Consider the following 23,928-nt stretch of genomic DNA (forward strand, 5'->3'; position numbering starts at 1 on the left):
AAATGCAACTTAGGGCCAGTTTTAGATTGGGTCTTTTGCAGTCAATGCACTCCCTCTGTAGATACAGTGACTCTCTCCAGCACAGATACAACTAGCATCTTTCTTCCATCCATTTACCCATCCATCAACTTATGTATCCAACCATGCACCCATCTTCCCACCCATCCATCCAGTTCCTTTCGTGGGCTGGGAACACTGCTAGGCAGTGGTGGTACTGTAGGAATCGTAACAATCATGGAGCTGCCCTTAAAATGCTCTTTGTCTATTGAGAGGAAGGGGTAAATACTGAACTAGTACCTCAAATAAGAATTTAATTGAGATAAGTCTTCTTAAAGAGAAAAATAAGGTGTGGTATGGATGCATAAGAAGGAAGCCTGCCCTGACTTGGAGCAACAGTGAAACAGTGTGATATTACTTACGGGAGTGACTTTTCAACTGAGACCTAAACAACTAAGTGACATTTAACCAGAAGGAATGGGACGGTAATTGTTTTACAGGCAGAGGCAACCGCATCCGCTAAAACCCTGCGGGGATGGGGAGTTTCTTTATTTTGGAACTTGCAAAAAGTTGGTGCAGCCCCCTTGCCCACTTTTGCTGGAAGTTCCGCAGGGCACAACTTGAAGTGCCTTCTGTGGAGGAAGGCTCAATCAAAAATAACATTCTTTGAAAAAGTTCTCAACAACTGTGGATGTAAAGAGGGGTTTACCACATTGAAGGAAAAGCTCTTGCTTTTTTTCACCTAAGAAGAAAAGACTCATACAAATTTAAATTATGATAAAAGAATAAAAGGACCCTAGGGTTATTGAGACAATTACTTTCCACAGATTTTGGATACTAAAAGAAATCACCAACTGCTTCAGCCACATTTCACTTGACATGTTTTGCATCCAATTTCTAATGTATTAAGGGATGTACAAATAACTATTCAGTGACAGAAAATTAGAGCCACCAGATACATCATGTCACTACTATTGAAGCTTCCTATTATTTTAATACCATTTTTAAACTAAAGGCAACCAACCATTTAATCATATGTATGAAGCTAGGGAGTGATCAGCATATGATTTTTTAAAAATTTTATCCCAGTGAGACTTATTTTTGCTTCAAAACTGCTAAGATTTTACATAATGCCAGTACATGCCTTATTTGGTATTTCCATTTGTTATTGATTAAATATGAAGAAAAAATAGAAATTCAACCTATTTTTAGGTAGATATTTTTTCAAACAAATTATTTTAATTAGTTTCTATATATTTCTGTGAAACTATAGGAAAGAAGATACAAAATTAGCACTGATTTTGCTAGTAATTTACAATGCTGATTTACTTGATTTTAAACACATGCTGTTTTTCCTAAAGAAAAAAAAAAAAGCTAAACTCTTAAGCAGTGAAAAATACATTCAACAAATGACAAATGATGGATGTTGTTATTTTGAAAGGAATCAAAGTCAGTAAAAATGATCCATGCCTGGAATCACTGGGGATGGAGGATCAGCAGGAGAGCAAGTGCAACTAGGAGTTTCTGATTCACTGCTGCAGCTCATGGCACTTGAGTGTTGGTAGGGGATTACTGAGAACAGCTGTTGTCCACAATCACGAAGGACAGGACTCCATTGAGTGTATAGATTCCCTTTGATACAGAGTCTGGCCTCAGGCCTCTAGATGATGATACCCTAACTTCTTCTTCAGGAGTGATTTAGAGTAGCCAAACTCAGACTGAAAATAGACACACACACAAGCCCCTGAGTGCTAATTTATACCTGAATGAGTCATGAAATACAACTCCCAAGCCTACTGAGGAAACTGTTCCTTCTCCCTCCTGGCAAGCTGCACAAGAGGCTTAATTTTAATCAAAGCAATAAAAGAGGTCAAGTGCAGCCTACCATGGGGGAGGAATGTCTGGACACATTGTGTCTGATAGTTTCAGCTCCATACCAGAATAAGCCTGTCACAAGGCCTAGCAAGGTCTAGTTAGTGAGCCAGCCCATTCTTTTCCCTATATAAGGCTGGAATATTCCTACTTCGGTTTTTGGGGTCTCTTTTCCCCCATCCAAACCAGTGGTTGTGTAGATGATTTTTGTAAGGCAACGGAAGTCTTGTTCCTCCACTGTAAAAATCATTCATTATTTGAAGACATTCTTATTGAGGGCTTTACTACATGCCAGGCACTACTGAAAGTGTTGGGGATAAAGAAAGAAAAAGTCAAGCATCCCTGGTATTTATTCTCTCAATATTTAGGGTAGTAGGCAGCTTGATTATACAAAGAAATCACCTCTCAACTCAAAGCTTTCCCTTTAAACTCTGTTTCCTGATGTGAACCTGAAACTATACAAATCCCATTTCCGTTTTGCCACCTGCTCCCTATTCACATCCACCAATAGCCCACACAATGGGGACAGTCTAAGGAAGGTGGAAGAACTGGCTCTTTCCTGTCTAGCCCCTGCGGACTGTCTACCCCTCACTTCCTGTCTGTTCCTTGTGGACTTCCTGTCTGTCCCAGTGGGCTTCCTGTCAAGCCCCAGTGGACTTCCTATCTGCCTCCTCACTTTCTGTCTGTTCCCTGTGGGCCTCCTATCCCTCCCAGTGGGTTTCCTGTCTAACCCCTGTGGACTTTCTGTTGGCTCCCTCACTTTCTGCCTGTTCCGCATGGACTTTTGTCAGCTCCTGTGGACTTTCTGTCTGTTCCCTCACTTCCTCTTTGTCCCGGGGGGTGGACTTCCTCTTTGTCACCAGTGGGCTTCCTCTCTGTCTCTGGTAGGTTTCCTGCCTCCTGTTCCTGTCATTCTGACTTCACCTTTGCAGTGGCAGATCATTCTAGTTGCAGCTGCTGATTCCGGTTTGTAGCTTACTTAAAGAACAAGCTACAGTGTTTTCCTTCAGAGTCCTAGCACCGGCCAGCTCCTACTACTAAGGGATTTGAGGCCCAGCTCCAAATTTCTGAATTTTGAAAATCCCAAACTCTCCCCTAAGTTTCCGCAGCCCCAGGGGCAGTATATGCTTCTTGTAGTTGTTGTCTAGGGTGCTTTGATATTCTCTGTTTAATTTTTCAGTTCTCAAGTGCCTACTTAATACATTGTATTAATTCTCTCTCTTCAAATAATTTGTGTGGTTTCTGTCTCCTGACTGGACTGTGATTGATACAGTTAATGATAAATGCCAAATAGAAAAATAAAATAGGAGTAGGAAGTGAGAAACAGGGATAGGAATGAAACAGGGACTGGACGAGTTTAGATGGGTGGGCCAAGGAAGTCCTTAACAGACCTCCTATCTGTTCCTTGTGCACTTTCTGTCTGTCCCAGTGGGCTTCCTCTATAGCACCAGTGTACTTCTTTCTTAAAAGGTAACATTTAAGGAGGAAAAAAAGGTCACATGCATGTTAAGCAGATACAATCAGACTGCTCTCATTAAACCTCAGGCAAAGCAAGATCCTGCCTTCAAGGGCTTGGTTTCATTTGGACTCTTTTACTCTCTTTGTACTGGACTTTTGCTTGAGCAAGCACTCTCTTTAAAAGGAGATTTCAGACATCCTGTCATTCAGACAGTCCCAGGCCTGTATCATCCCCGAGAGTCTGGCCACAGGGTTCATCTTCTGTTACACCCAGGGAATCAACTTTCAGGTCTGAGCATTACTAAGAAGTCATCTCTTAACTCCAAACTCTCCTTTTAAACTCTGCTTTGTGAGGCTGAGGCTGGGACTCTACAAATCCCATTTCTGCTCTGCCACCTGATCCCTATTTCATGATGAAGAAGTAATATCATCAAGTGATTCTTGGTGAAAACATTGCTGGACAGAGAATCTGAAGACACACCATAGACGTGTCTGACTCCACACAACTTTGTAATATTGACCAACTGACTCTAGTCTGCTTGGATCTCAGTTTCATCACTTCAAAAATGAGAGAAGTGGAACAAAACCATAGATTTTATAGCTAAAATTCTCTAGTCATCTAATTTTTGTTTACAACTGACAGTAAATTAATAGAAAAATCTGTCATCACTTCAAAGATGAAAGATTACCTTATAAAATATTATTTGATCTAATGAAATATATTAATTTCTGTTAATTTCAAAATTGCACTATTATATTTGTTCTTACATAATCAGCAGAAAAGTAAGAAGAATTATCTACATTTTCAATTAGTTCTTCACAACCACCTTAAATTTCCTAGTCACCACTGGCTTTGGCCATTCTTTATCCAAAAACCTAGCATTTACTACATCTGTCTCACATGCCTCCCAAGACTGACATTTTTATCTGCTTATGCCATCAGCAGTCTTCTCAGATAGTGACACCTTTCTTTCAAAACTTATAGTATCTCTTCTAATCATTCCCCACGTGGGTTCTTCCTTTCTATCCCTATTTTATTACCCTGGCTCAAGAACATTTTTTAAAGTCAGTTGAAAATCTGGCAGCATTTCAGACAGTTGCCTAAGATTTATTGAGTGTTTTAGAAAAATCTCTCAGTGACTAGCACTTCCAGGGAATCCCTGGAGTTTGTGGGTAGAAATAAAATCCAGTACAATTCAAACCAGGGCCCTGAGTAAGTTTCAAATCAAGTGAGAGTATAGACAGAACTGAGAATTACAAGATTTACAAGTTTTCCAACATTTTTTAAAACAATAATTAGACTTTAGGAAAAATGATACCTATCCTATACATTAATGCCTTGACAAACATCATGTTTTATGCAAGAGGAATTAAATTTCATGCAGATTTTATGCCAATGGCAGTCGACAGATTATATTAATTTTTTTCTAATCCAAGTACAGAGCTTTCAGAAAATCCTAAGAAAAATCTGTTCCCATCATATGCAACAGAAAACATTTTTAAACAAACCTCACTTAAAAATATTGACTAATGGAGTTTCTAAAAATAGTTTTGTTTAAAACCCTAGTGATTGAACCATTTGTTAATAAAGTATACACTTCAAAAGAAAATTTACAGTGTTTGACATTAGTCATAGCAAGAAATCAGATGAAGTGGATTATAAAATTAATTTTACTTTTATTAATACCCAAAAATGGAGGTTGAGAAGATACAGAATTTCTGTTTGTAAATTGGAAATACAATCACTCATTACAAGAAAAAAATGAACTTAGGTTAATGTTTAACAAGAACTTTGGGATACAAAGATGAATAATAAAGGACTCTTGAAGAGTTCATAGTCTGGTAAAAAACTGTAAATAAATAATTATGGAATAAAGTACACATATGTGCTTTAATATTTACACACTGCAAATTTAACATTACACACTGCAAATGTGGTCACTAAGCTCAAACAGCATTAGATGCTGAGGAAGATGGCACTGAAGTCGAAACCAATGAGAAAGTCATTACCCCTTAGAGAAAGTTCAGGTGATACAATGCAAATTCATGTGCATGAGCTCACAAGTCCCTGTAAGGCAGCAACAGCTTCATGATTAAGGGAAGTGAAATAGTACTGTGGTTTCAAGTGCTAGTTCTGGACTCCCACGTTTTGAAGAATTAGCTTTGGGATCATCTGTAAGGTGGGGATAATAAAGTGGTCTTGTATTATAATCTGTAAAATATGTTAATAATAGTGTCTATTGATGACATACTTCCAGAATGGCAATTTGAGAAGCATGGTGGGATTTCACCCCAGTGAAAGAACTACTTACTTGCCGAAAATTACACACATGCATGCACACATATGCATCAACCATTTAAAGTCCTTGGAAATTATCTTAAGGGTATAAAATATGGAGAAACAATTATTGAAAAACATTTCAATAAACCTTGAACAGAACAGTGAAATTTGGTAGCATTTGAGCCATGGTCTGCTCAAGTCTTTAGGTTGGCCCCAGCTCAATGCGACAGAAGTTCTTCTCCAGACATATGTAGCCAAGAAGACAAAGAATCCCTATTTCCTTACCCCCAACAATGTCTATTCTGGGACTTCATTTGCACCACAGGGGAGGCAAGCCACTTGCATCTGAAATTCCTTCAGTTCCATATTGCAGAAGCTCTACTCCAGGCAGGCATGGCCATGAGAACTTGATTCTCTTCTGCCAAGCAGCCCCTACACATAGAATGGGCACTACTCTCCAGGCCTGTCAGGCCAACAGCGATGAAACCCTGAACACATCCACTGCATCTCAATTGCAGGTTAAAGTTTCAAGACAGGAAGCAAAACCAGGGAAGACAAGGGGTTACCATCCCAACAGCTGTACTCATAGAGTATGGGTGTCACAGTGGGAGAAGCAACCCACTCTACCACTCGCATTTGCAATTCAGTGTCTTGGAGGTTTTGCCCAGGGGAAGAGACAGGCTGCATGAATAAGGAGCTTGCCTCCAGTTTCTGAAATTATTTGGAACAGAATGTAGGAACTTCATGCCTAAGGGCATTTTCAAAAATAATAAAGATTTTGGTTGTGAGTAATTAACAAGAACCATTTATGACAGCAAGGATGTCCCTGGAAGACAATGTACTAAGTGAAATAAGCCAGAGACAGAAAGACAAATACTGTATGGTCTCACTTATACGTGGAATCTAAAAAAGAAGTTGAATACGTAGAAGTAATGAGTAGAGTATTGATTAGAACACTCCTTCCCAGTGGCAGAAAGGAGGAAGAAATGGGGAGAAGTAGGTCAAAGAATACAAACTTACAGTTACATAGGATGAGTAAGTCTAAAGACCTAACACACAGCATGATGATTATGCTTAATAATACTGTATTGTATACTGAAAATTTGATCAAAGAGTAGATTTTAGGTGCTCTTAACTAACACACACACACACACACACACACAAAGGGAACTATGGAAAATAATGGATACATTTGCTTGGCTCTAGTAATGATCTCATTGTGTGTGGTGTGTGTGTGTGTGTGTGTATAAACATCATGTTTTCACCTTAAATATATATGATAAAAATACATTAAAAATAAAAATGGGCCAGGCACAGTGGCTCACACCTGTGGTTCCAGCACTTTGGGAGCCTGAGGCGGGTGGATCACAAGGTCAGGAGTTCAAGACCAGCCTAGCCAACATGGTCAAACCCCGTTTCTACTAAAGATGCAAAAAATTAGCTGGGCATGGTGGCGCACACCTGTAATCCCAGCTACTCAGGAGGCTGAGGCAGGAGAATCACCTGAACCCAAGAGGCAGAGGTTTCAGTGAGCTGAGATCGTGCCATTGCACTCCAGCCTGGGCAACAGGGCGAGACTCCATCTCAAAAAAATAAAATAAAATAAATAAAAATGAAAAAACAAATAAAGGAAGCCATGATGGCAATGTCATACAGAGAATTTGAATGAAGATACATTTTTAAAATAAATAAAAAATTTTGAAATTAAAAAGTACAATACACAAAATGTAGAATTCATGATGGGGCTTAATAATATATTTGAACTGCCAGGATAAAATCAATGAATTTGAAGATAAACAAGGAATACATAAAAAAATGAATGAAGGAAAAATGAATGGAGCCTCAGGGAAATGTGGGACATCATTAAACATATCAACATATGCATAATGGATACCAAAGTATACATGCTAACATATGTGTAATGCAATATGCATAATAAACCACAGTGAAATAAACAGTTGACTTTTCACCAGAAACAATGAAAGTCAGAAAGCAGTAGGATGACATATTGAAAGTGCTGAAAGTAAGACAACAAAAAACCATCAACCAATGCAGAACAATTCTACAGATGACTATGACCAACCGAGTCCTCCCCATTTTCTTCCTTGCCATTCTCAATAATGACTGCAAAATGTGCTGGAAATGCAACATCATGAGATAGGAGGAAAGGGCAGAAACAACCTGGACTCGGTTGCAGTCCCTGCCTTGTAGTATGATGTGATGACTGCAGAACTTGTCCAGCACATCATGTGCCCAGGTATAAAATCCAGGGTGGGCTGCTTTCCTGGGTGCCTCAGCCATGTTGCATGCACAGACAAGACTTCATCCACTCAGACAGCTGTATTGAGCCTTGTGTAGCAGTCTGTGATTATTCCTAGACTTCTGCTGTCCCTTGTTGCCCTACCTATCTCTAAGTAAGAAACCCACTTCATGTAACTTGTGTGTGGGGGTTGCTGTCTCACCAAACTCAGACAAGCTGCTAACCTCTGCACAATGAACCCTCTTCCAAAGCCAATAATCTCTACCCAGTAAATCAGAACCACAATGGATATTCCTTCATACTCACTGGGATGGCTATTTAAAAACAGAGAACAATAACAAGGTTTGGTAAGAATGTAGAGAAACAGGAACCTTCAGACATTACTGGAACAATATAAAATGGTTCAACTAATATGAAAAACAGTTTGAAAATTCCTCAAAATGTTAAGTGTAGAGTTTCCATATGCCCCAGAAATTACACTCCTATGTATTTACCCAAGAGAAATGAAAACACATATTCATACAAAATCCTGTACACAAATGTTCATAGCAGCATTATTCACAGTAGCCAAAAAAAGTAAAACAATAATGTCCATCAACTGATAAATAGATAAATAAAATATGTGGTATACTTAGCAACAAAAAAGGATAAAGTACTGATATGTGCTGCAACATGGATGAATCTTGAACACATTACGCTAAGTGAAAGGAGTCAGTCACAAAGGTCACACAGTGTATGCTTCTATTTATAATCAACGGCCGGGTTAGGCAAACCTATACTGTCTAGGATGGGAACGGGGAGATTAGGGGAAGGAGAACTGACCATAAGAGGTTTATTTTTGAGGTGATGCAAATGTCTCCGATTAGACACTAGTGATATTTGCACATTTCTATGAATATATTAAAAACTACTGAATTATACAATTTAAAGGATGAAACTCTATTAAACGAATAGAGCTAATTAACTCTTTAAGGAGTGAGTTACATCTGAATAAAGCTGTTTTTAAAATAGTACCTATTTCTTCGACTTATCTCCAAGCTAAGTGAGATAACCATTGTAAAGCTATTAGCAAAGTATAACATTCAATAAGTTATTACTGTTCTTTGTGCTATTGCCATGGTCATCATTGTCTCTTACTTATAACTAGCCCTCTAAGTCTATCCATTATTTAACCAAGTACTAGAAAGTACCTACTAAGTGACACACATTTATGTGCTTGTGGTTGGTGACCACAAACAGATCTGTAACAACAATTTGGTAGAGACATAAATACAACAGGGATCCTTTTTCCAAAAATTACCCTTATTTAACTAAATAAGAAATATTTTAAGTCAAGATACTTGGTGGCAATACCAGGGTAAGTTCTAGAAATAATTTTAGGGTTTACAGATCTCATTGAATAGATTATACTTGGGTTTAATATGCAAATATTAAGGTCTTAACGTTTATAGGTGGTGTTAACAGGATGTGAGCTTGGCAGATGCCAGCAGTCTTCTCCACGACTGCTTGTTACTCCTTCATTTATGGGCATCACATTCTAACTTTACTATGGACTTGGTTTCTGGATCGTTTCCAAAATCCTATCCTGACACTCTCCACCTACCAGCAAGGCACGCAGAGGCATCCTCCTCTGGGTTCTTCTGGCTCCCATGTCTGTCCCTGTTTCCTCCCCCGTAGGGGACTTGCCTGTGTCCTGCCTCTCTCGTTAGACAATAAACTCCTGAGGCCCAGGTCTGCTGGGCTGCAGCCATACGCAATTCTCAAGGTCATTCTGTACTCAAATTGTCATTGTGAACATGAGATTTAGGGTACTATGTTTGTTTAGTTTTTCCTTTCTTCTTTGTGAATATTTATTTACTATAGATAGGATAACACCTCAATGATTCACTTTCATGCTATTCCTCAAACCGATCATTAGTGGACAACAGCAAAATCCTTCCAAATGCAGAGTCTGAGAATCAGGGTGAAAAACTATATATCAGTTTGGAAATTGCATTGTCTTACAACGGTAAACCATTTTCTCTAATTAAATGACACAAGATATTATGTGAGAATTAAGCAATATATTTTTAAACCCGAAAGTAATGTTCTTATCCTACAAATTAAATAGATAGAACGGAATATAGAGCATTTCCTGCTAGAAGAGATCTTTTCAAAGTGATGGCCTCTGGGCTCTGCAAAGATACCTAAATAAGAACAGGGCTCTTTCCAATGCCTTTGATTTATCCTGTCTTATGACGAAAATCCTCAACCTCACACTCTTAAGTCTGGTTGAGGTCACATTTGTAGTGACCATCTATGGACAAAATATCAGTAAAGCTGGACTACAGGTATTTGGAAGATTAATGGAGAAGACATATAAATTTCTCTTCCAGCAGCTATAGTATCAGATACCACTGTTTATTATCCAGAGAAGCATTTTTTTCTGTTATTTATAATTTCTTTATCTTTCATTATCATTTTACACTTACTTTACTGTTAACTTTTCCTGTTAACTCTGATCAAGCTCAAAAAGCGCCAGAAATCTCAAGCTATTGCAAAGCACCTCGATTCAGGGAACAGACTCCAGGGCACAGCTCAGCCACCCTGGCTCAGGGAGACCCAGGGGCCTCAGGAAGCTTGCATCCCTGCTGGGTTAGCAAGAAGTACCTCACCAATTTCCACAACCAAATCCAAAATTACCCAAGGGTAAAGGGCACGGCACACCTCGTTGCCACACAGATGGCTTCCATTTCTGGTTTAAGCCCTTGTGAAAGAAAACCAAGGAAGATGTATCTTCATTTTGTGCATTTCATGAAGAGTTCTAGTCCGTTAAGGAAGACTTATTTTTCTTGGGAGAGTGTGAAAGAAATCAGCCCCATTGTCTTCATGCTTAACAAGAGCGCCAAATAACCACCACCCTATCCCTAGCAACTCAACCCAAAAGTTTCTTATGAGTGAAATAGCAATGAGATCAACTCATATCAAATTTCCCTAAAAAGCAGAATGTTAACATTTAAAAAAATTTTTTTACAGGTTTAGCATTTACATATATTTAGTATTTTAAGGAATTGGTTATGAATTCAGCATCCAAAATTCACACACAAAATCTTTATGAGATGTGGGGTCTGAATTCCCTCTCCTCAAAGAGGGAAGGAAATTTAAGCACACTGATAGCTTTTTCTAGAAAAGCAATAAATGTCCCAGACCTGTTAGCCAAACCTTTAACATCCTCAAGACCTTGAACCTTGAACACATTTTCACTCTGCTGTCTAAGTCACACTTTGCTCCTCTGCACCTGAGCAATTCATTTGTTGCCAAGAATCTAAGAATCTCCTAAGATTTTTCTCCCTAAATATATGAAAATATTTTAAGAAAAGTAAAAAGCAAGCCAGTGATATTTTGACCTGGGTAGGCCTGAGGGATGCAGGTAGATTCTTAGCTCAGCCAGATGCCCCCCTCTCTAGGGTCCCTGTAAATCGCAGCACCAGAAGCATCGAAGTGATGTGCCATTCCAAACCCGATATGCAGGACACGGGGAATGCACCCTGGATTCATCAGTCCAGGAAGACCAACAACGCCCTGCCATGGATGAATGCCCTAATGTGTAAGCAGATTATCATCATCAGAATGATAGATGTACAGTATTCAAAGTCTTTCACATATCTGATCAAATAATCCTCACGGCCAATCTCTTGAATACTGTTGTTCTATTCCAAATGAAGACATTTCTTCAGTTTCTGTCAGTTAGAAGCTGTAAGTTGGAGTAAAAACATCCCCTAAGAAGCTAAAGAATTCAGATTTGGCCAGAGGTTCTTATACACAATTTTCAAACTGAAGTGCTCTTCCACAATAATTCTAGAACAGCAGCAGCAGGGTGGGTGTGCGCACTGTTTCCAAATAGGCCAGAGGAGGCAAACAATGTTTTTTGGAAAGTTTTACTTGGCAATATTCCTCCTGCTTAATCTGTGCTGCAGTACAAGAAGAACATCTATGTGAACTCGAGGGAAAGTCCTGGTTACACTCTCCTTTCCACCATCACCAACCTCGCCTCCCTAGCTGGGACTCGCGCTGTACTCACCAAGCCTTGGCAGGTTGAAAGGGCCACTGACGAGTTTCTGTGGGATCGCAAAGAGCCTTGATAGAAACAGAAGTCCTCTGGCAGTAAAGTCTGCACAGACTTAGTGCCTGTCTTTCCCAACGTCTGCACAATAAAGCCGGGAGCCACCAGGCTGCTGGAAGTCCTCAAATCCATGTGGAAGTCATGCCTGGAGCCTTTCAGCCGAAGGTGAAGAGACTCAACCCCTGACATGGTCACTGCTCTTCGCCGCCGTTGATGGTGCATGATTTCGTGGGACACGTAATCGCCCCTGTGGTCAACCTCGTAGGCAGAGACCAGGTCATATTCTGGAATCAAAAGAGTGAGGAGAGGCTGAGTCATTTCAGGATTCCGAGAAGAATCAGGAAGTCTTAAGATATAATATTATTTTACCACATGATCTTTCCACCCAGTCAAAAATGACGAAGAAAAATGCAACACCTACCCATACTGAATTCAAAGTGTGGAATACGGAACATCACAGTTTCAAGAAAAAAATGGTAACAAAGTCCCCATAATGTGCTATTCCCAAGCCAGGAAATCCTACAACACTTAAAATGGAAAATAAATTATTGATCAAATAAAACCAAAACCGAACTTTTAGGATTGCATTTCATAAATTGTACTAATAACTATCAAATACAATCATTTTATAGTTTTCAAACATACCTTCAGTCACATTATTTCTGTTTCTCACTGAGCTGATAAGAAATTTTACCTTGAAAACATCCAGAATTTTTCAAAAAGCAGTTAAAAATAAAAATATGGTAGGCACACTTTTCTGCTAATTGTCTAAAATGTTTATTCATGATATCATGGAACACAGAAGAGAAAAGGCAGGATGCACACACGGTCCAGGTCTGCCAAATGTTGACATTTGGAAATGGTCACGTGTGCGTTTGTTCCTGATAAAAACTGTTGGTGACCCTGCCATTGGCCTGGGTTCTTGGGACTCGATCAGGTTTCACATCGAGCCCTTCTGAAGACATGCACCACGTTCACCTTCCCACTGAAAGGTAGCGTATGCTGGTCTCCATCATATTCAAGGAAGTTATTTCTTTTTAAAAAGTAAAGAAAACCCCAAGGAGCTATCAAATTTCAGGGGACCCATGTAGGTCTGCAGGGCTGTAGTCAGAGGCGATCTTTCCAGGAATGAATTCGGTGTTCACTGGGTCACCACCTTCTCAGCAGAAAACAGAGGGACACCCTGAAGCTCCACCAGCATCCTGGGCAGTGGTCCTGGGCTGCTTTTCTGTAAATATCGTAGTTGTCTTCTCCAAGGAGGTTTCTCTCCTTCTCGAAAATGGTCATTGAGTTTTCGTAGTTACAAGTAGGATTTGTTCTCTCATTACCACCATAACAATATCATCTCTGCTCTCCACAGTTCAGGGGGAGGGTGTTTCTGTCCTAGACAGGCCAGAACTTGGATGGGAGAAGAAGGAGTAATGCCTGCCCCAGCCAGATGTTGCTGCGTGCCACCTTCTCAACTTAGACCTGGGCTTTTAGGTTATGTGAAGGTAACTTTATTAAAATACTTTTTTGTTAATGATTTGTTAGCTTGTTTTACACCTATTAAATACTTATGCATTGGTATGTGTGCCTCCAACTGTAAGCGAGCACTGGGCCTCCACGTGTTAGGAGAGGGCCTGCGCCCTGGCCTGCATTTTTCTAATCACGAGAAAATAACAGCTCAGCATGATGCCAACCCTTTCTCCAAATTTATGCTGAGATGTCTTTGAAAAGGGTCAGAGTCAGGCACCAGAGCTGATCTCTCTCTAGCGTAATGATGAGGAGGTCGGTCCTCAGAGACTCAAAAGTGCAGCTTCCTCTTACTAGTTTAAGACCCTGGTTCTCATGTTCTGTTTCTTCCCCTTTATCACCAACATGTGCGGTTAAGAGACTCTTCTGTCAGGTGCTTCATAATCAGGGCCCTTCTATGCTTTGGCCTGAGTTGGACAGGTTTTTTGGAATAATAGGATAATATAAAATAGCATCCTGCACAAGGGGCATTTGGTTAGAAGTGAACAGTACTTGGTTAATCATATTTTTCTGGAAAAAGAAAGTTTTCCTTACAACTGAAACTCTTTCAGTGCAGATACTTGTCCACCCAATTCTGTCCCATCCTGGCAGGAAATTGGGGGGTTACAGAGAAAGAGAGACTGGTAGCAGCTAGTGAGAAGTCTGAAAGGCCGGTGTTGGGCTTGAGAGAAGTGAAGGAGGCCAGGATGGATGGCAAGTGTGCACACAGCTACGGACAGGTACTTTGATGGTAGCTGGCTGAGGGGCACAGCATGTTCTGGCAGACAACTTGACAACTAACCATTGAGATTTATAGCAAAGTCAGTAACTTGTGGTCTCATAGGTAAAATACACTGGAATTATTTAAAATTTAATTAGGAAAATGAGAAAGTCAAAAAATCTGGTGACATTGTATCCAATGATAGAAAAGGGAGAGCACAGCAGGAAGCGGCATGTCTGGCACAGGTATGTAGATTCCAGTCTGGATTTGAGCCACTCACAAACACAAAAGTGAAACGTGCACACCTGTTTGCTTTGCATTTCCCCAGGCCACTCTCCCAGCAGTGAGACTTCTGCCTCTCTTATGCCTGGGTCTCTGGACAGAGGGGAAAGGCCAGTGTGATGCAGGGATGTTAACAGCTGTCATCTGCCGTCCCAGCCACTCAGGGGCATGCTCCTTTCCTCCCACCAGCTCCTACCACTGTAGCTGAAGCAGGGGAAGGATGACAGAAGGCAGGATGGCTTGTTCCAGACAGTGGCAGGTCAGCACATTTTATTGTGTATAAAAAGGTGATTACTCTTTAAAAAATCAAATTATTCTCAGATGAAATAAGCCATATTCTTACGACCTTTATTTTGGAGAGAGACAATACTTGTCCTTTATTGGGGGCTCATATAATATTTACCATGCAAAATAACTACTGATAAGCCACTTTTACATAAACACAATGCTGTGCTAATAAGCATTCAACAACCTGCTGTCTGGAGAAGAATGACCTGGATTTTGGCATTTGCCAATTTCCCTGGTGTAAATCTTCCCTCCCATGGCTGATTTCAATGACTGCTGTGCCATCACTGAATATGCAGTGTGCAGAGATACGCAGCAGCCCCCACTGTGTAGGATTTCTGCCATACAGATGCAAAAGAGGCCAGTGGTCTCAAGAGCCTAGATTATTATCAAATATAGTGAAATAATTATGAAATGATGAGCTTTGAGCATTGCAATGTTTTTAATATAATTAATTTCACTGTAAATTTATGTATTTTATTTATTTTCACAGGGATTGGTGTCTTTATTAATACAGTATTTTTTCCATAGATGGCAAAGATATATTTGAAAGACTTCAAACACAATAATCTTGCAAGAAGAAAAGTTTGTCCTATCTAAAAACTCATATATACAAGTGGTAGGTTCATAACCTCAACGTTCAGGCAAACTGAACTCCAAGAAGTCCTGCAAGGCTCCCGTGAGGTCCCGACTGTCTTGGGAGAGCTCAATTCCAAAAGGCTGTGGGAGACGGCCAGAGCTCCACACCTCACCCACCTGACAGGAGCTTCTCCCATAGGCTCCACCCTTCCCGCTCTTTCCACAGCGGGCTGCTTAGATGGCACCTGACTGCAACTTGCTCCAGACTCAAAGACGGAGCCTGTAACTGTCCAAGAGCAAAGGAATGTTCACGAACACCCTAACAGGATAGCAGGGAAGGAGAATCCAGAAAACAGAGAGAAGGGTGGGGCAGGTGGCAGGAGATATATTGCCTTTTAAATAGAAATCAATCGCATTAACAAAAAATCAGTCCACCACCAGCCACCTCTTTCAAACACTGCTGATGTCAAGAAAGAAAAACGACACTACCTTCCTAAAGTCTGCTTTGGCAATGAGTTGCAAAAGCCTTCGACCTAGGAAATCACCCTGAGGAAATAATCTCAGATGAATTTTAAAAGGTTTATGTAAATATTTTCATGGAAGCATTATTTGTAATGAGGCAAAATTTTAAACAAGAATAAACAACAGATAATTGGTAACTACATTACAGTAAAGTCATAGAAAGGAATACCTTAAAACTCGTAAAAAAAGATACTCTAAAAGAATAAAATCTAAAAGATTATTTCACCACATGAGGCAAAGTTCATAATATAATGAGCTTTCAAAGTACATGGTAAGCTCTGAAGCCAAAGTGACCTTTTAAAAGAAAAAAACAATGTAGCCTGTAAGGAACACAGGGTGATAAGTAAATTCTTGCAGATCATCTGGACAAAATGCAGAAGATAAATAATAAAGGTAGAGGGTGGTAGGAAGAGAAACTAGCACAATTCTATTTTATATTCTCTGCACTGTTATTATGTTCACTAGTGATCATGTGACCACTGATTTTTTTTATTATACTTTAAGTTCTGGGACACATGTGCAGAACGTGCAGATTTGTTACATACGTATACACGTACCATGGTGGTTTGCTGCACCCGTCAACCCGTCATCTACATTAGGTATTTCTCCTAATGCTATCCCTCCCCTTGCCCCTCACTCCCCAACAGGCCCCAGTGGGTGATGTTCCTTTCCCTGTGGCTATATGTTCTCAGTGTTCAACTCCCACTTAGTGAGAACATGTGGTGTTTGGTTTTTTGTTCCTGTGTTAGTTTGCTGAGAATGATGGTTTCCAGCTTCATCCATGTCCCTGCAAAGGACAAGAACTCATTCTTTTTTTATGGCTACATGGAATTCCATGGTGTATATGTGCCACATTTTCTTTATTCAGTCTATCATTGATGGGTATTCGGGTTGGTTCCAAGTCTTTGCTCTTGTGAACAGTGCTGCAATAAACATACGTGTGAATGTGTCTTTACAGTAGAATGATTTATAATTCTCTGGGTATATACCCAGTAATGGGATTGTTGGGTCAAATGGTAATTCTCATTCTAGTTCCTTGAGGAATCACCACACTGTCTTCTACAATGGTTGAATTAATTTACACTCCCACCAACTGTGTAAAAGTGTTCCTATTTCTCCACATCCTCTCCAGCATCTGTTGTTTCCTGACTTTTTAAAGATGGCCATTCTAAATGGTGTGAGATGGTATCTCATTGTTATTTTGATTTGCATTTCTCTAATGACCCGTGATGATGAGCTTTTTTTCTTATGTTTGTTGGCTGCATAAATGTCTTCTTTTGAAAATTATCTGTTTATATATTTCACCCATTTTTTGATGGGGTTGTTTGTGTTTTTCTTCTAAATTTGTTTAAGTTTCTTGTAGATTCTGGATATTAGCCCATTGTCAGATGGATAGATTACAAACATTTTCTCTTGTTCTGTAGGTTGCCTGTTCAATCTGATCACAGTTTCTTTTGCTGTGCAGAAGCTCTCTAGTTTAATTAGATCTTATTTGTCAGTTGTGGCTTTTGTTGCAATTGCTCTTGGTTTTAGGTCTTACATTTAAATCTTTAATCTATCTTGAGTTAGTTTCTGTATAAGATGTAAGGAAGGGTCCAGTTTCGGTTTTCTTCATATGGCTAGCCAGTTTTCGCAGCACCATTTATTAAATAGGGAATCCTTTCCCCATTGCCTGTTTTGTCAGATGTGTCAAAGATCAGGTGGTTGTAGATGCGTGGTGTTATTTCTGAGGTCTCTGTTCTGTTCTATTGATCTATATATCTGTTTTGGTACCAGTACCATGCCGTTTTGGTTACTGTAGCCTTGTAGCATAGTTTGAAGTCAGGTAGTGTGACACATCCAGCTTTGTTCTCTTTGCTATTTTGTAATTACTTCAGCCACCAAGAACAATTTGCAATAATAGTTTGAGTCATGTGCCTCTTTAAACAAAATGTATGGCTACAATTAGTTATTTCAGAACCAACTTGTCTAATGGATACCTAGACAGGCGACAGTAAGCTGACCCCAGCAGTCACCAAGGATCTTCTAGCTCTTCTGCTCCAGGTCAGAGGGAAACAGGCAACACTGTTGAGCAGGATCTTTTCTCTGGTGGCATAGAAGCTTGTTGTGGATGTCCAGACTCACACGTTAGCCTTTCATAGTTAAGGAGCTAAAGTGCATAGACGGTAGGGGAGGAGGGTGTGCTGTGTCCACTGGGCTAGAACGTCACTAAGAAGGGTTCGGTTCTTTCCCTTCAGGTTCTCACCAAGCCAGGTAAGTCGTTGTCATGGAGATGTGACAATAGCCGAGGTGCCAGGTGTTCAGAACAGCACGCTGACACACCACTCCCAGAGAGGATGCTGAAGCGGATTGAATCGCTTCAAGGGAAAAGCACAATTAGGCAGGAAGCCCTGGCTTTTATTCTTCTTTCTTCTGTGTCTATAATGTGCTTTATCTTAAATAAAACTTCATAAATGCCATAAACTATTGTGGAAATCTCCTGAGTCCCTCCGGAATTTTCATGATTTTAGGGAACTAGATTTTTTTTTTTTTTTTTTTTTTTACAAAAATCTTACTTAAAAAGGTGAATTAGAATTGGCTTTTAAAATTGTAAGAATTAACTTTTAAAATTGTAAGAATTAACTTTTAGTATTGTAAGCAAAACGCTAAAAGGGACAAGGACAACCAAAAGAAGATAGTCTGTAAATGGACAGATAATTAACTTTCTCTTGTAAATTCACCATGACAATTTTTTTAACATTTTATATCATTTGCACCTAGCGCCCCCTGGTGGTTCTCAAAAAAGTCCTATGGTGAGCGTCAATCTGATATTGGTCACCTTATGTACTATTTGTATAATCATTCGGTAGGGAAGAATTTGAAAAGTTAATGCATATACTAAATTCTTGCCTTTATGTTATTTTATCAAATTGAAGTAACTATACTGAGAAATTCTGAATTATTAACTCTTTAATTTTCTAGATCTGGGAATATATTGAGAGAATCAAATCTAGTTCTTCCTATAAAAGTCAATTAACATTAATATTTGATATGGCAATTTATTGTTGGTAACAATGCCAAATAATATTTATTAACTGTCATTAGATGGGTTCAGGTTAAAAAAACCACCTAGCAACCAGTGTGACACACCTGCTTTCTCATCTACCTGATGCAGTATGAAGACACGGAGATCCCTTCCCATAAGACAGCACATCTGCAAATGTCACTTGTAAGTGGCAGAAGTAAAAGCATGCATTGAAAAAGAATAAGACTTGTCCCCATGTCACACTGTGGCCCAGGACGTGAACGTTGCTGATGGTGTCACAATAAGCCGATAAGCCATTTCGGGCACTATTATGTTTGAAGTACGCCCTGATTGTTGGAGCATTAAATTTAGTACTGAGATGCTAAGCACTTGTTTTACCTCCTTCACTGAGAATAAGCAACCATAGAGAAATACTTTAATTTATAAAGGAGGAGAAAGAGGGGTTGGGGAGGGGAAGGAGGATCCGAGGATGTAGGAGGGGATGGAAAAGGGAGTAATTTGCTCTTTATGACGGCTTTGATGCATACAGATAGCTTTAGATTCTTCCTAAGCAATTTAGAATAAAATAAAATGAACTTCCTCACCTTCTCCCTAATGTTATACCAATCACTCTGGCAAACCGTTTTGCCAGGGAATGAAATACAAATATTGGTGGAAGTCCACTCATCGGTGCTCGCTCATACAGTTAAAAAAAAAAAAAAAGTGCACAATAGCATCTTAAAAGTAGGGGTCCACAGAGTCATGAACATTCACAGCACCTAATAAACCAGCGGCACGGGGATTACGAGCTGCTAAATGGCAAGGATTAGAAGCCCCCCCCCTCACTGACTTACCACCCTTTTCCATCCAGCCTGGCCGCTCCGCGGGTGGAGGAGGACGCGGGACGCTGGAGCTCCCAGGCGCTGCCGCTGCGGGTCCCATGGCGCACGCAGGTGCCTGCGGAAAACAGCGGCGACACCGCAGTGAGACGGCGGGGGCCGCGGGAGAGGAGCCGCGGGGGACTCGCCTCCAGCTGTCAGGACCCGCGGTTTCCGCGCGCTGCCGGGAGCGCCCGGGACTCACCTGTTCGGCCACCTGCGCCAGCAGCAGCCACAGCGCCGCGCAGCCCCGCCATCCGCGCGCGCGGGGCTTCATCCAGGAGCGCTCCGAGGGGCTAGGGGCCACCGGAGGTCCCCGGCCGGCAGCGTGCGAGCGGGCAGGGAGCACCCGACCCAGGCAGAGCGCGGGAGGATTCCCCACAGCGACTCCGCCGCCGCGCCGGGGTTATTACTGGGACTCCGCGCGGCGCGGGGGGCGGAGTGGCAGCCGCGGCGGCGGGGGCGGCGGGAGCCGTGGGAGAGCGGGGGGCGGGCAGGGGAGAGAGGAGGGGAGGAGGCGAGGGCAGAGGGGGTCAGAGGACCGATGAGGGGAGAGGGCAGGGACAAAGAGTGGAGGGGAGGAGGCGAGGGCAGCGGGGCGCGGAGGCGGAGGCGAGCGGGGAGCAGAGGGAAGGCGGGAGACTGCGGGCAGCGCCAGGGGAGAAGGACGTGGGAGGATGGAGCTGCTCACGGCCCGCAGTCCGTGCCTCGCTGCCCGCGTGGGGACCACGCGGTTGGAGAGGCTGCTGGGCACCGGCGCCGGCGATGCTCAGCATGGACCTCCGGCCGGTGCGCTCTCCTGCCCTGCCTTGGGGCTGGGGACTCGGCGGGACTCCAGCTGCTGCAGTCGCTCCGCGGGCTCCCACCGCGGGGGCCGCACCAGCGCTGCCAGAGGCCGCGACACCTGTAGCCCGCGGAGTGCGGCTGGGCCGCGCCTCTGTACCCGGGCACTGCTGTGGGGACACTGGGTGCGGAAAACCGGGCGCCCGGACATGGGAGAGCCGCGGACGTGCTTCTAAAGGCGTGTGCTTCGCTCTGAAGTTTGCGGCGTGATCGGAGACCTGGAGGCCGAGGAGGAAGCTCTTCCCCCACCCCATCTGCCCCGGGATGTGGCGGCGCTCCTGGCCCCGGGGTCACGGCCGCCCTTGACTGGCCGGGCCGCAGGTGCCGGTGACCGGCTGCTGGGTGCGATCCCTAGGGAGGTCTCAGGGCTGCGGATGGGCCTGGGTCTCGGCTGCCACAGGGGTGGATCGGGCCACTGTGTGCACAGGGTGGCCAAGGAGGCAGCAGGTGTGCAGTCATCGGACTGGCCAGGGTTCTGCGTAGCTGGATGGGGCGTGTGAGCACGCGGGTTTATATGTGCCTGGGTGTGCGCGGATGTACATCCACACCTGAGTGTGTGCGAGTAAATGCTGTGAGCCCGTAGGACTGCGCGCGTGGGAGTGCATGTTTGCACATGTGTGTGCGTGTGGCCCTCCCTGTCCCTGGCTGCTCTCCCACCACTCACCTTCTGTAGGTCCTGGGCCTTCAGCCGTCCTTTGGTTCCAGTGTCCTTCATAGCCAGCTTAGCTTGACATTGCCTCTTTTGCACACTTTGGAGAGGGGAATGAATGAGGGAAATGGTGTCTTGGGCTCTTTCTTTGCCCAGCCTGTCACGAACCTGTGGGTACCCAGGGAGAGCTCTCAGCAGGCGCCCTGCTAGGGCTGTCCTGAAGCCGCAGACCGCCTGGCTGTGTATGGGCATCCCCATTCCATAGCAACACACACTCCCTCTCTTATTCATTTATTTGAAACCATTCTTCAAAGTGCAAATATTTTTACATAAAGACTGGCATTGGGATGGACCTTAAAACACCCGCCACCCTTCCCCTCTGCCAGTGCCTAACAAATGTCTGCCTCAGCTCACACCTCAGGGAGCTTACACTTACCTGGAAGGGGGATTGGGCAGTGCATGGAAGTCTCCACAATCTCCTACCGGCAGAATTTCCCTTGTCCTGAGTACACTGCATGCTTGATAAATGGGGATCTCTACGTACTTCTAATTGTGTCCAGTGTAACATGAAAGGGAGTGAGATTTTTTCGAGTCTATCACGTGGAGATAACCAGGGGCCCTCTTCTATAAGTTCAAACAAATGGAAAAAAAGAAGAACGGCTGATGTAAAAGGATTCAGTCTTAGGGAGTGCTTAGAAAGAGTAAGACCAGAACAGTGCTTAATGAGTCTCTTTTCATTGTGAAGAAAGAAACAACATTCTTTAAAATGACTAGTGTTTCCTAGTTCCTCTAGCTGTGCATGGAATTCAGCACTCATCCTGCAGTATGAATGTCTCCAGGTAACACAGAGGGGTGGTCAAGTCCAGGCTATAGAGGCCAGATTGGGAGCTGAGACGAGCAACACACGAGTGGACCGAGTTTAAGACTGGCCATCGAACATGGTGGCAGTAACTGGCAGCTGCCTGTCAGTCTCAGAGAGGGATGGAGAGGGAGGGGAGGGGCCCGGGCAAACTGGAGCAAACATGTCTGCCTTAAAAGGGACTCTTGGCACTGACTGGCCAGTGCATGGGGTGCTGCCATACAGTGCTGGGGCCCAGACCTGCCTAATTTTTAAAGGTAAAATGGAAATCTCAATATGTATATGGAGTTTCTTCAATTTAAAGGTGTCCCAGCAAAATAACCCTGAGAACAAATATTGGAAGGGTCAAAACAAATCGCCAGCCTCAAAGTCCTTCACTTTGCAACCCTTCAAGAACGTAGCACTCTTAACTTTGAGGTCAAAGTTTAGGAAAGCAATTTTGTCATCATTTGTTTAGATCCAGGGTCAGAAAACTCACTACTGCCCAAGATCAAATCTGGCCAGCTGACTCATTTTGTAAATAAAGTTTTATTTGTTTGCAGAACATCTGTGAATGCTTTCACGATGGCAGAGTTGAGTCACTGCAACAGAGACTGTGTGCCCTGCAAAGCCTAAACTATTTACCATCTGGCCCTTCACAGAAAAATGTTGCTGTAAATTATTTAGACCATTCACAGTTAGCACTTGTTTCCTTTCAGACAGAGGTTCTCATTACTTAGGAGGTCATTTTGAATATCAAGTCGATGTTCCAATAGAAAATAAAAAATAATTAAAAATAAAAACGAAGTGCTTCGCAAAGGATCGGTGAGAGTATCTCCTAGCGGCTGCCTGCTCTCCCCTGCCCAGTGCCCTTTCAACATGAAAGGAGACAGGGGCCTTTCTCATGTGGAAACAAACGGCATTTTAGATTATAAGGATGAAATTTTGTCATAACCCTTTTCTAAACTGCATAAACTTAACTAAAGCAATGCAAGTGGGCACATTACCTCGTATGTAAAACCACCATCCACACAACTGAAACAGAGAAGCATTGGATGTGTTTAGTCTGTAATTTTGTTCCTTCCTCATCTCACACACAGCTGAAACTAGTCAGGTTTCAAAGAAGTTAGCGTTGTATTGTGCATCAACACTTTTCTTTAGTGGCAAAAGTTACAATGATTGTATGAAAAATTGTTGTAGTTCATATTCTTTTCTGAAAGATTAGAGTCGTTCTTTATTACTTTATACAAATTATAAGGACACAATGTCATTAAAACACCAACACAATAATATCAAATAACTTTCCAGCTTGGAGGCCTATGAGTGGCTCTAGTCCTTCTTTGCAGGTTGCAACTGAGAAAGCCAAGCCCCAGGAAGGTCAAGCAGGTCTGCTGACCCACCGCAGGGCCAGAGCGCTCAGGCCTCATACACTTACTCCTTCCCAGCCCTGCTCTTGGCCCCTCTGCAATAAGATGATTTATAGACCGGAAGTAGTGAGACGCTGCACTCTCTCCCGGCGCTGACAGTACCCCGACAATGTGAGAAAGTCACATGGTTAAAACACAAGAAAAGGATATTTTGACAGAAGAAATATGAAATGAATCATATAAAATGTAGACCTCACTATGAAGTTGGACTGAGTATAACTTTAGAAATCAGAAGGTGTTGGAAGACCTGTGCCTGGGGAATGGTTGCCAACACTTGATCCGTCCCCCTGTATTTCCACAAGATCCTGCGGCCACGTTCTAACTGAACCTGAGCATCTCAGCTCCTCAGTGTTAATAGGATTAGAGTCCTTCCCTCCACACGCCAAACACGTCCTCCAAATGCCTAGGCAGTAACGAGATCGCGTCAGCCCGCGGT

The 23,928-nt window shown here is 42.4% G+C and overlaps 1 protein-coding gene across 1 annotated transcript in view; it reads right to left on the reverse strand.

Annotated features, from left to right (window-relative positions):
* The window catches only part of ADAMTS16 (ADAM metallopeptidase with thrombospondin type 1 motif 16), a 180,998-nt gene extending 161,184 nt beyond the window's left edge, over positions 1 to 19,814 (reverse strand). Inside the window, exons 1-2 of the mRNA XM_050793134.1 lie at positions 19,712 to 19,814; positions 11,929 to 12,254 (exon numbers count right to left, since the gene is read on the reverse strand). Of these exons, the coding sequence (XP_050649091.1) occupies positions 11,929 to 12,254; positions 19,712 to 19,799 (414 nt within the window). The 5' untranslated portion in view covers positions 19,800 to 19,814. The remainder of the gene's footprint in view (positions 1 to 11,928; positions 12,255 to 19,711) is intronic.
* Between the last annotated feature and the right edge of the window lie 4,114 nt (positions 19,815 to 23,928).

This window comes from Macaca thibetana, chromosome 6, assembly GCF_024542745.1.
Source record: "Macaca thibetana thibetana isolate TM-01 chromosome 6, ASM2454274v1, whole genome shotgun sequence".
Classification (NCBI taxonomy): domain Eukaryota; kingdom Metazoa; phylum Chordata; class Mammalia; order Primates; family Cercopithecidae; genus Macaca; species Macaca thibetana.